This window comes from Nilaparvata lugens, chromosome 13 (genome assembly GCF_014356525.2).
Source record: "Nilaparvata lugens isolate BPH chromosome 13, ASM1435652v1, whole genome shotgun sequence".
Lineage (NCBI taxonomy): Eukaryota > Metazoa > Arthropoda > Insecta > Hemiptera > Delphacidae > Nilaparvata > Nilaparvata lugens.
Genome location: NC_052516.1, coordinates 17122226 through 17135399, shown reverse-complemented (window position 1 = coordinate 17135399; position 13174 = coordinate 17122226). Strand labels below are relative to the sequence as shown.

The 13174-nt window shown below is 33.6% G+C and overlaps 1 protein-coding gene across 3 annotated transcripts in view; it reads left to right on the top strand.

The window, feature by feature from the left end:
• LOC111045555 (AT-rich interactive domain-containing protein 1B) overlaps positions 1 to 13174 on the top strand; it is a 52148-nt gene that overhangs the window by 25561 nt on the left and 13413 nt on the right. The window contains exons 11-16 of one of the 3 annotated variants that reach the window (XM_039439941.1): positions 1133 to 1282; positions 3416 to 3703; positions 6856 to 6984; positions 9729 to 9850; positions 11405 to 11530; positions 12379 to 12522. In XM_039439941.1, the coding sequence (XP_039295875.1) occupies positions 1133 to 1282; positions 3416 to 3703; positions 6856 to 6984; positions 9729 to 9850; positions 11405 to 11530; positions 12379 to 12522 (959 nt within the window). The remainder of the gene's footprint in view (positions 1 to 1132; positions 1283 to 3415; positions 3704 to 6855; positions 6985 to 9728; positions 9851 to 11404; positions 11531 to 12378; positions 12523 to 13174) is intronic. The other 2 variants (XM_039439942.1, XM_039439943.1) reach the window with 2 other exon arrangements.

Here is a 13174-nt window from a genome sequence, read left to right as displayed (position 1 = left end):
ATTACCAAAAGAAAGTTTAATTAGGATTGAAATTTGAAGTTTTTTCAAGTTTGTATGGAAGGTTTTCACGACGTATAGCCCCAAGTTCTAGATAATGATTTTATGTGAAATTTAGAGTAATACAATAGTCAGAGTTTGTTAACTAAACACAAACTAACCTAGATGAGATTGGACATCTAAAACTATGAAAACTAGACGAATTCGAACCTAATGTTTTCTTTGTCCTAATCGTTAATACTGTTTTATCATTCAGTTTTGCTACTCTCCTATAGAATTTCGAAAATAAAATGGAGTAAGTAGGTCGACTCATTTGTTGATCACAAACTATATATACTCAGACGATCAGGGACTCCCCTTCAATGAATGTCATAGGAATATTATAATTTAAGTTTTAGCCTACTTGGTTATTTTTGAAGGAAATTTGCGCAAATGTTAGCTGAGCTTTAGTGTTTACAAGTTTGTGTTTCTTGAATGGTTCTAAATTTTATTAAATAACTAAAATTTTAATCCTAATAATAATTATTTTAACATGTTTAGAATTTTAACATGAGTATAATTTGTGGATTTAAGTGAAATTTCTAATACTTTTGTGATAGTGAAGGAAGATTTTGGTTTGGTTTTTTATTTTGAAATTAATCGATGTGATAAATCCAAAATTATTGTAGTAAAATTATTGTACTATTTTTTGGACTCAAAATAGTGTGTGAATTAAATTATCATTTACATAACCTCTAGACCGTGTATTCCAAATTAAGGTTTAAAGCAGTTTTGGGCGAATGCCTGTTGTTTTTATCTGCATTGTATCTATTGTCTATGAATAAATAAAATAAAATAAATATTATTCGTTACAAGTGGCAATTGAGTAGAATATTTCTAATCAATTTATTAATTAAAGCCATCTAAATTCAAAATGTATAGTTTTAATGTTTATTTTGGACTAAAATTTTATAAAAATTGTACATGTGAAATTATAACCTTATCTTGGACTTTGTCTCCTATAAATTTGAAAGAAAAATAGCACAAGGACTACCTTATTATATTTCATCTTTCAATGTTATTACATTAGTGTCATTTGCATTGTAAATAAATAAAATAAAATAAATAAATATATATTATGTTTTATCTCTGTCAGGTGCAGTTGTATCGAAGAGGATAGCGAATCATCACCAGCAGAAGAGTGTACCAGCTTCATCACCCATTTACTCCAATCAGCCTTCTTTCATCCCAGATTCTCACATATTACCATTGCAGCAGTACATTCTGGAGCAGGCCAAACTATCAGGCAAGTCTATTATTGATTTTATTTATTATTAAAAACTTTTTGTGTAGTTGAGAAGTTGATATTGTGGTAATTATTCATATTGAATAAAAAAGACTGAGAAATTTTCAAAAAACCACTGATTTATTGATAATTAGAAAGACCGGTTTCGGTTATTACACCATTGTCAATCTCTGATAAACTCCATTGTTTATCAGAGATTGACAATGGTGTAATAACCGAAACCGGTATTTCTAATTATCAATAAATCAGTGTTTTTTTGAAAATTTCTCAGTCTTTTTCATTCAATATTATTAAAAACTCTAGAAAGAAACGCATTAAAACACAAACAGTGATTTATCAAGTAGTACAATATTATTAAATAAAAATACTAAGAAATTGTCAAAACCACGGATTTATTGATACTTAGAAAGACTGGTTTCGGTTGTTACACCATTGTCAATCTGATAAACGAAAACTAAATACAAGAGAAGCAGAATTTATACTACTGTAGTAGGCGAGTACTGCTATTGGTCAAGGGCATGAACGCCTGCCAATGGCCCAGTCTCCTCCAACTTAACAGTGTCACAAAATGGCGGCTTAAGCAACAGACTCGCCTTGATAACAAAGTTTACTTTCAGTACAAAATAAGAACCAATTTTGGTATCAAGGCGAGTCTGTTGCTTAAGCCGCCACTTTGTGACACTGTTAAGTTGGAGGAGACTGTCTAGCTGGGCCAATGGCAGGCGTTCATGCCCTTGACCAATAGCAGTACTCGCCTACTAGTATAAATTCTGCTTCTCTTGTATTTTTAGTTTTAGTTTATCAGAGATTGACAAAGTTCTAACAACCGAAACCGGTCTTTCTAAGTATCAATAAATGTGTGGTTTTGACAATTTCTTAGTATTTTTATTTAATATGAATAATTACCACAATATCAACTTCTATACAAAAAGTACAATATTAGTATCTAATTCAGTGCTTCATCCTTCCCAATTGAAAATTTGTAGTTTCTTGATTTTTGACACAATGGACTTAAATTCTTAAAGGTGAAAATATAACTTTTAGGAATTTTACCATTTATAAAATTTGGGAGCTGAGTAGTTTTGGGGAAGGCCTGTTGTTCTCGCCTGTCATATTTATGTTATGATTTGTAATTCTATTGATGAATAAATTGAATGAAAATGGTGGGAGCGTTACATGCTGCTTATTTATAAGTTGCGTTTCCAGTAATTAATTGAGATTTACTTCAAACTGTCAGCATACCTTTTATAAAATAACATCAATATTGAGTGCCGGTTGCACAAAAGCCGGTTAAATTTTTATCGTGATTAATTCCACGAGAACCAATCAGAGATGACGTCTTTTTAAAAACGCCTTCTCTGATTGGTTAGAATACAGTGACTATACGATAAGGTCTATAAATACAGGTCATGACACTCGTGTTCCTAATGGAGCGGCCATTATGTGCGGTCTTTATGGCGGTCCATTTGAAATATTCCAATCTGCTCATAACAAAATCATGCATTATGCTTTTAAAAACAATATTCTGGTTCAGATAATATGTAAATTCAGGTTTTCGATTTTTTAATAATGAAATTTCAATAATAAATGGTTCAATGATTCACTTTCTTATTATTAAAAATTGTTCTTATTCTTGTAACTTGTTAAGATTCATAAGGCATTGGGACAAAAGGCTAACCTTGAAAAGAGTTTGAAGTTCCCAATCTAAAAATCAACAATTCAGTTCCTAGTTGGAATCTAGATATTATTATTATTGTGTGGGAAAAATTTATTTTACAATTCAAAGCCAAGCAATATTCAAATTCAAATTCATTTATTTGCCATAAAATAATACAGATTGATAAAATAAATATTTTAACTTACAAAATGGCACTACCGGCAAAGAAAACTCCTTGAACAATATAACAAAATAACACATCATGTTGTCCAATCTATAATGATAACAGCTGATAAATTTGAAAATTGGTGAACTAGAACCCCATAAAATGGCTATTTTGCAATGCATCACGGGATTGTGCCATGTTCTGTATTAAATTATAGACCTTGCTTTACGAATATACAGTATTTTACTATAGGGATTGTTTTGAATTTAATTCGATCTTGCTGAGTAAGTTTTTCGTTTTGTTTGCGCAGGTTGCTACAGGTTCGGCGACAGTCTCGCTGAGGAGGCAGACAGCTCACTGCAGTCTGATGAGGAGGACGGAGGAGGCACCAATGGTGGAGGAGGGGGAAGAGGAGGCGGTGGAGGAGGCAGAGGAGGAGGTGGCCTGGAGTATGACAGTGATGAGTTTGCCGATGACGAAGCGATGTCCAACCAGGATGACAGCAGTTCACAGGAGTATCTGCACGACGAGCCTTCCTATCTGGATCAGATCGAAGAGCACTACTCACAGGCCCAGGCGCGGTTGACCTATATACCAGGTGAGTGGCTAGGTTAGGTTAAGATTAGGTACTAGAGGCTACAAATCCAAATACAAGTTATATAGAAAGTACTTACTCCTTGGCGCTACAGCTCATTCAGAGCCTTGACCTTCTTCAAAAAGCCTCTCCATTGGTCTCTGTCGGCAGCCTTACTTCTCCATTCCCCGACACCCAGCTTCCTAATGTCGTCCTCACATCCTCCAGCCAACGCTTTCTCGGACGTCCTCTCAGCCTTCTCCGTCCTGGGTTTTTTCTGAAGACCTTTCCTACAACTCTTGAGTCACTCATCCTCTCAACATGTCCCAACCTACTCAAACGTCTCATTTATGTCATCAACAACTTGACATTTCTGATAAAGATCACGCAGCTCTTGATTCGATCGTATTCTTCATTAACATATACTGGGCCAAATATCCATCTCAAACCCTTTCGCTCCCAAATATTTAATAGATCTTCATCTATAGAAAGTAATATAATATAATTATAGTGCAGTATTTAGGAGTATTACCACGGTGTATTCTCGAACCAGTAATATGAAGTGTGTTACCTTTAGACATAACTTTTGGGACTTTATTACCATTAAAATTTAAAATAGGAGTATTACAAGCTAAGCGTATAATTAGCTATATATTTAATTATATCTGTTATTAAAGATCATTTTAATAATTGCATTGATATTTTGATTTAATGATATATTATGGAATAGACTTGTTGAATCTCGCTCTAAAATTAACATTGGTGTCGACCTCTATCTATGGATCTTGTCCAAATAGGATCAACTTTTAATCGCTCCAGTGAAGCGAGTAAAATAATCATTGAGTAAATACTCATTGAGTAAATAATCATTGAGTAAATACTCATTGAGTAAATAATCATTGAGTAAATACTCATTGAGTAAATAATCATTGAGTAAATACTCATTGAGTAAATACTCATTGAGTAAATACTCAATTACATTGACAAAATTCTTTATACGGAAAAATAATGCCCGTTTCACCAAGCCTGGTCATGACACCAATGTTAATTTTAGAGCGAGATTCAATAAGTCTATTCCATAATATATTATGAAATCAAAATATCAATGCAATTATTAAAATGATCTTTAATAACAGATATAATTAAATATATAGCTAATTATACACTTAGCTTGTAATATTCCTCTTTTAAATTTTAATGGTTATAAAGTCCCAAAAGTATTTGCACAAGATCAAACTGGGAAAGCTAATGGAGTTGTCGATAGAAGCTATCCCCATAGAAATCGTATGTTCAGTGCATTCGTTTTAAAGCATGGGCGATTTGACCATGTTCAAATGTCTTAACCGAGCTTGGTGAAACCGAGCATAAATTTATCAAATAATTCTGAATTATACTAGCATGATTCCATTTTAAAGCAAAATATTTGTCATTGACGAATATTTTTAATAGTTTCTCAACGATTCTACTTTCAGACTTTTTTCTGTTGGCAATATTGTTTGCAGTATCAAAAGTCTTCACATTTTAATTTATTAACTTGATTTAACCGATAATTAATACATACCTACATCATCCTGATTGCCTTTACATTGTAAATTTCATGTTTGCACTTGGGGGTAACTCATGAAACTCATTCGTTGATATTCGTTATTTCAGCATTAAAAAGTTGATTTTTTCCATCTAGCTAGAGTTGTATTTCAAGAGATGTAAATTTAGTGTATTTTTATAAACCTGTCCTATTACTTGATGTACTTCATTTCAATGAAATGGTTATTTATTTCAAAATTCTTATTTATTTTTACATTTATTTTGGTAACCATAATTTATTTATTTTGTATTATACACAAAATTGGAACTGCTTGTAATAACACTATTTAATAGCTTGTTATAATCACAATACTGTATTTACAAACAATGTGAATGTACATTAATAACATGAACAGCTTTTGAGTTGCTAATGCTTTTTTCAAATAAGTGCCATCATCATCATCATCATCATCATCATTATTATCTTTGCAGTTTTCTTTCAAATTTTAACACATTTATCGTCTATTAACTCTTTTACATAAGTACATTCTTGTTTTTCATCTTTTTCTCCCACTAATCAATCAATCAATTCTTTATTGTCAAAGTTTAAAAACGTAACAAACCAAAGGTTAATAAATCAAACACTTATCAAAAGAAAATAAAATGAAATTAACTACCCAAAACTAAAAAACTAATATTTCCCAACTCAGCTCCTCTAATTATTAATACTTGAATACTTCCTGAGAATATAATAGTTATTTCCAACACTTCACTTTCTGCTTTGTTAACCGATCTAGTAATTCCAGCACTAGGAATTTATACTATCTGCTTCACTACGGACTATATTAATATTCACACAATACGTACTTTATACTTTTTACTTTCATCTTAATAGTATATACTTGATTTAATACTTCCTGAGACTGTGTACTTACTGGTTTACTATTTTAATTTGTACTTGTATACAATTTAAACAATCAGCTTTTTGCAGACGATATTGTTACTCATTTTAATTACTCAGTTTAAACCAATATATTCAGTTTATTTATTTATTTATTTATTACAACAGTTTATGTATTATTTATTACGACAGTATATGTATTTATTTGATAATGTCTGAGAATATATTTTGTTCTTCATACTTTCTGGTTTATATTGTTCACTAATTTTAACAATTAGCTTTCTTGCATTTGATATTAATACTCGATCACTCTCACTCAGTATACACCAATATATTCAATACCTATACGGATGTACTTGATACTTCCTGAGTTTATATCTTGATCTTCATACTTTCTGGCTTACATAGTTCACTCATTTAAACAAACATCTTTCTTACATTTGATATTATCACTGGATCGTTTTTTCACTTATCTCGGTATACAATAATATATTCAGTACTTACGGATGATATTATATTTCATACTTTTTGTGCTCGATCATATATCTGGTACACTTTATGCTGACCTGCTTTATATCGGATGATATTTCATACTTTCCGTGCTCGATCATATATTTCATATACTTTATGCTGACCTGCTTTATATAACCGTTGCGTTGGTGAGCGTGCATGCGTTGCTTGTTGCTTCTACATTGGTGAGTGGTTTGCTTTGGTTTGTTGAATGCGGCTGGCATCACACATCACACATCAGATGGCAGAGTAAGCGATTATGTGGTTGATTCTCTAGAGTCTCGGATGGCGGCCTCCAGTGGATACAACAGCAACCTCGCTTCGCTCACCTCTCACCACCGCACCAACAACCATCTGCCACCCACTCCAGGTAAATTGTTGTGTCCTGGATATTTGAAAGTAGTTTTTAAGCTTTATACAAGCCTGTGCAACACGTACAGTTTTGGAAACTTTTTGGTGGCATTTTACAAAGTTCTAGGATCGTGCCAGAATTGAGTTCTACTACTTTTATTATAATCCTGTACATGAAATACATGAAATTTACATGGAACTTTCTTTATTTTTTACAGTTTTTATTATAATTCTTTACATGACAGGAAAAGGCTGGAAAGGCTTTCAAGTTTAAAGGAAGATTACTATTAACCTTCCGGCAGTCGCGCTGTTGTAAAATGTACTACAGTGTCAGTTTTTTTGCTGCACAAAACTATTGAATGGGGTGGTGTCAGTGAATGAGTCACCTATGCATTCCGAAACTTTCCCCCCATCACTCCACTGAGTTGCAGTATTAACCGAGCAATGGTTCAGTCTTTAGGTGCCATCTAGAGCCTGTTCACATGACAGCGATTTACGTTCGGTTGTCGCGCGGTTGACAAACCGAGCGGTTGCCAGGTATAGGGAAACACATGGTGCCGTACACATGCATCGCTCGGTTTCAGTAGTCGCCGGCGAATCGCGGCGGTTGTAGTCTCAGACTACAACCGCTCGGTTGTCGCTCGGTTGCCGGGCGGCTCGATATACTAGAGCAGGCATGAGAGCGTACACATGTCTTCAGTCATCCGAGCGGTTTCGATCAGAGCAGTAATATATGTTGAAGAGTAATATTGTGATAAAGATTGAGTACATAGATGTTGTACCTAGTAAATTATTTATCATAACCGAGCGCAAACCGCTCATGATCGCTGTCATGTGTTCGAGGCTGGCAAACCGAGCGATTTGCCAATCGAGCGACAACCGAGCGTAAATCGCTGTCATGTGAACAAGCTCTTAGTCTCGACAGTGCATAAGATAGGGAAAGACTGTATACGGGGACTGTAAACGAACCAATAGCACAGAATTGATGGCTTTGCTTTATGTACCTTATTGGGCTATAAAATGGTAATCATCCAAATGTTCATAAGTGTAAAATAATCCAAGAAGATGGAAAAAGTAATTATACAATTAATTAATATGTTTTGACAGTAAACAGAGTACATAACACTTGGAAAATTGGATGTTGTACAAAATGCAACACGCAACTGCTCGTGTGATTGAGTAGGGCGCGACTACCGGAAGGTTGAGATGAAACTTGTCTCATTTACAATTGAATCGCTTAAAAATTATTTTGGTCACTAAGAAGTATTGATCACAATTTTTATTCCTATCCAAATCCAATACCAATATTATATTTACTGTATTCAAGAACAGTTTGAAATTAAATTAAAAATTTATATCTACTAAATTCCAGCCTTGTTGTAAATGTCAAGTCATACTTTATTACTACTGAGTATATTTCAAAAAATAGTATTTCCATTATGTTATTGTTTTCAAAATTACCTTCTCAAATTATATAATTGTTTGATAGTAATATTGTTTGAGGTCTTACTGGTATAGGTCACAAAAGTATTCTACAGGAAGAGTGTCTATACAGTGACCGACTTTTATGCAATTCACATTCAAAGTTATTAAAAAAAGATTGATAGTTCGATTTATTGTTCTGTGTAACCAATTTCTATTTTCAAACCTTTCTGAATGTTTCAACTTTTATATTGTTTTGACGTTGACCATACATTGTAAAAATAATTTATTAATTAATGAATACATGATTTTATTTATATTTTATATTTTTTTATAATATCATCATCATCATCTTCTTACAAGGATTAGGCTCTGTTGGCCTGTACCGGCATCCTTACCTTCCTTGGTTTTCTCATGCCTCGCTTTCCTTCGGGTTTGTACTTCCATGCTAATATTGGGAGCCTATGGGATGGCATTCTGAATAAATGAGTAGACCAATTTTTCCTATATTTCTTCAGAATATCCAATAGCGGTTCTACATTCAATTCAGCTCTTATGTTGTCATTCCTTATTTTATCCAGTCTACTACAACCTTTAACCGTTCTTAAAAATCTCATTTCAGCAGCTTGTATACGAGATTCAGTTTGTCTGTTTAAAACCCATGCCTCGCTACCGTTTGTTATTAACGGTACGCCATTGTTCTGTAAAACTTCAGCTGGGTATCTTGTCTCGTTCGCCTTGCTATAGCTCGTCTTATAGTGCCACAGACCGCACTGAATCTCGCCACTTTTTCACCAACATCTTCATCCTTATCGAATGAAATGCGGCATCCCAAGTAGCTGAAGTCTCTCACTTGATCTAATGCTTGATTGTCTATCACGATTTTTGATCTGACTTCCATTTTCCCCTGAATGCCATTATCTTGGATTTTTGAGGTGAGGTTTTCATGCCAAAGTCCGACCCAATTTCGTCTAACTTGAAAAGAGCATATTGTAGTTTATCTTCTGTGTTGAAAATAATTACAGTGTCGTCTGCATATAGTAGAGAATTCATAAAGACATTATTGCAGAGCTCCATCCCTGCGTCAACATATCGATTCCAAATTTCCAGAATCTCGTCAGTGTATATTATATTGAAGAGAGTAGGGGACATTGGGCACCCTTGACTTACACCTCTATTTATTTTGATTTTTCCCGTTTTTCTATTATTGCCGGACGTGATAACGATATCTGTATTGGTGTATGCACCCGCAATTGCAGCAACAATATGTTTGGGATATTCTTTTACGAGCCTTATAATATTTTAGCATAATATTTTGATAATATTATTGTTGAATTTTAGGTTCTCACTGTCTGGGCAGCTCAACGGTTCCATTAGAAACTCAGCATGCTTCGCTGAAGCGGAAAAAAGATCCACCAGCTATTCCGCCAGTCCTCTATTCACCCATCATGGAAAGGGCCGAGGTAAGTTATACCCTCTTAATTTTAATTGAATTCCTACATTAAGGACTCAACAAAATTTGATAAGTATATTATTATTATGTCTTCAATTAATCTGGATTATTTTATAGTAAATCCAAATACAAAGAATGCACTTGCACCATTATACTATTTAATTTCAGACTAGATACGAGCAGTTACGAATAAAATTACCTATTTAATTCATTCAGTCTGTCAAAATAGTAACTTATTTATTAAGTTACTATTGGCTTAAACTCTTGCTCGCTGTTGCATAAAGGTATTTTGCCTTTAATCAAGATTGAATGTCACGAGAACCAATCAGAGAAGCTTTCTTCTCAGGAAAACCTTCTCTTATTGGCTCTCGTGGAATTGAATCATGATTAAAATTTACTAGTAGTTCTGCGAACAATAGACCTCGCTCATGAATAAAACTTTCAAACAAATGAGAAGGGTCATTAAGAAAGTACAGTATATTGTGCAGATTTAGCCAGGTCATCTATTATTTTCTTCTTTGAAAGTGCTAGAGACATTGTTTCCAGGGACACCGGACTTATAAATGTCTCTCAAGCAGGTACCTTTATATCTTCCCCATATTTGACTATACGTCAATTATACATAAAAACCGTAATTGAGTACTTAATAAAATATAGATCCGATTTTCCTCTCACAATAAACTCTACTCTTAATTATTATAATCTAAGGGCCACTGCTAACAAATATGTAACCTATAACACTAATATTGAATGTATAAGGAGGCAATTAATTTACATAGGTACTAAAAATAATAAACCTAATTCCAAATCACTTTCTCATGAACAATAAGATCAGCGGAAAAATTAAACTGGATATAAAAAACTGGACATACAGTAATTTCTTCTTCCATTTAGATATATGACTCGAGATTTCTGCTCCAGCATTTTTTTTTCATTAGTTTTTTTCATTTTTCAGTGGACTCGCTTACCTTTATTTTGAGTACATATTCCTCTGTTTTCTTCCTTCCCCCCATTTCTCCCTTCCTTTTTTCCTCATTACTTCTCTTCTCTTCTTTGCCTGCCTATTACATGGGAAACCATAGTTGGCTAGGTATCTTCCTCTCTTTTTTTTCTCTTCTCCAACACACCCAAACACTAAGCCCATGGTTTTTATATTTGTAACATTTTATTGTGTTTTATTTGTTTCGTAAATCTTTGTAATTTTGTTTTGTCTTGTTTTGTGTGTTTTTAATAAATTGAAATTGAAAATTGAAATTGAAATTTACAATATTAACATGTTTTACAACTTTTCTAATAATTGATTATAAGAAATCGGTTTATTATACTTCTGTGCAACTGGGTCTTATTTTTTGCTCTTGGTTTATGCTTTGTTTTATGCTTTGTTTTATTCCTCGCATTAAATATAGTACCTTCCAATTATTTCTAAATAATTCTACTAATACCAATTCCATAATTATTTTTCTATTCTTTGTTCTTTTACTTTCATTACTTTTTAAATAAGTTCTATTTTTCCGTTTTGTTTATTTAATTTTATTTTCATTTATGTTTTGGTTTTGTTTGACAGAGGTTTCTGGGGTTGTCTTCTCGTCGTACTACTCCGTCCCCTCCCCTCATCTATCGAACTCCCTCCAATCCCCACTCTCTCCCCTCTTCCCCTTCACCAATGTCAGCCACTGTTCAATTAGATCAGGTATGTTTCTGTCTTTTATGTTTATCTTGTTTTATGTTTAGTTTTACTAACATTCTAATTTTATTTTATAATTTTTGTTCACTTTTGACTTAGCAAACCTAACCCAACCTAACCAAAATCATCCCTTTTACATAAACTGTCCCAAGTTGATATTACTGGTCTTTAAGAAGCAGTGATGTGCGATTTCATAAGCGAATAATACCTTGGAAAAATATTAACTTTGTATCAAAATTTTGGAGAGAAATGATACAGGTTCAGTCTGTGAGATATTACTTTTAACATGAAGAGGAAAAACCCATATCTCATTCCACAGTTTGTAGCATAGACAGAGACGGTCATCCTGTGTACAATTGGATGCGCCATGTCATTTTGTTCCACGTTCTCGTGATGAACACATCTCCGTAACATACACAAACCAATATACCTGCTGACCAGTAAACGACTTGGAACATTGCCAGCAATAGCTGGAGGGGAGTGTTGTCTCTCACACAGACACAAAAGAAGGAGAATGCTGCTAGGTTGTGGGAGTGATTAGTGAAGGATAGAGCATCGGACCTCTCAGTCTTCGAGAAAGAGCTGTGTTAAAAGTAATTTCTCACGGACTTTAGTTTTTCCTCCAAGGTCGTAATAATTATATTATGATTAAAGTGTTTTGTACAATAAATGAAATAAAATTTCTCATTTATTTCCATCTATTACTGGTCTTTTATAAATATTCTCAATCTTTATTTGATTCTGTGTTATTCTTTTAGGGATAATGTTGTGTCTTCAATTGATTTTGTTCATCTCACACAATATACGAGTACATTTTTGATTATATTATTTATGGTTATTGTGATGTGTTGCAGCTTTCGCGCGTTGTACTGAACAGAGAGAAGAAGCTGCCGTCGGAGAGTGACATCGAGAAATACGCTCAGGACAATCTCAACATCCATAAAAAGGGCATTTTTAGGAAAAAGTTCTCAGTCAGAGATATGCTGTCATGGTCTAAGGTGAGTTTTTTTCGATATTTATAATCAGTTGAGTCCACATTTGACAAATCTGAATCGTATTGCTACTACGAATATTTTTTTGAAAATACAAGCATGCACTTTTTGTTGGTTTGAAAATCCTAATTTGAACTCATTTACGCTGCTTGAACGATATCTCTATCTGAAGCATCTGTTCTTATTTTTCCATTATTTTGTATTGTGTCATTGAAGAAGAAATAGATTGAAATTGACTTCAATTGAGTAGTTTTGTCGCTGAATCCAATCCGTAAACATTTTTTCTTTTTCACGTATTTCAAAAATCTTAAGGTGCGTACAGACTTTCGCTCTGCTCCGCAATCGAACGTCACTCGAGCAGATCGATTGATGATCGACCGGGGAGCAAGAGTGGAACGCGAGAAGAGCTAACATCTCCCGTAACGTTCATGATCGGAGCGATTGCGGAGCGTGCGTGGAGCGTGTTGGAGGCGCGTATATCTGTACGCACCTCTATGTACTGTATCATTCTCTGAAGAGGAAATGAATAAATCGGAATTTAATTGAATATTTTTTTCGTAGGATACAATTCGTTAGCCGTTTTCTCTTTTTCTACATATTTTTGAAATCCATCTATTGTTGTATCACAGAAGAGGAAATAGCCGAATTAAATTGGAAT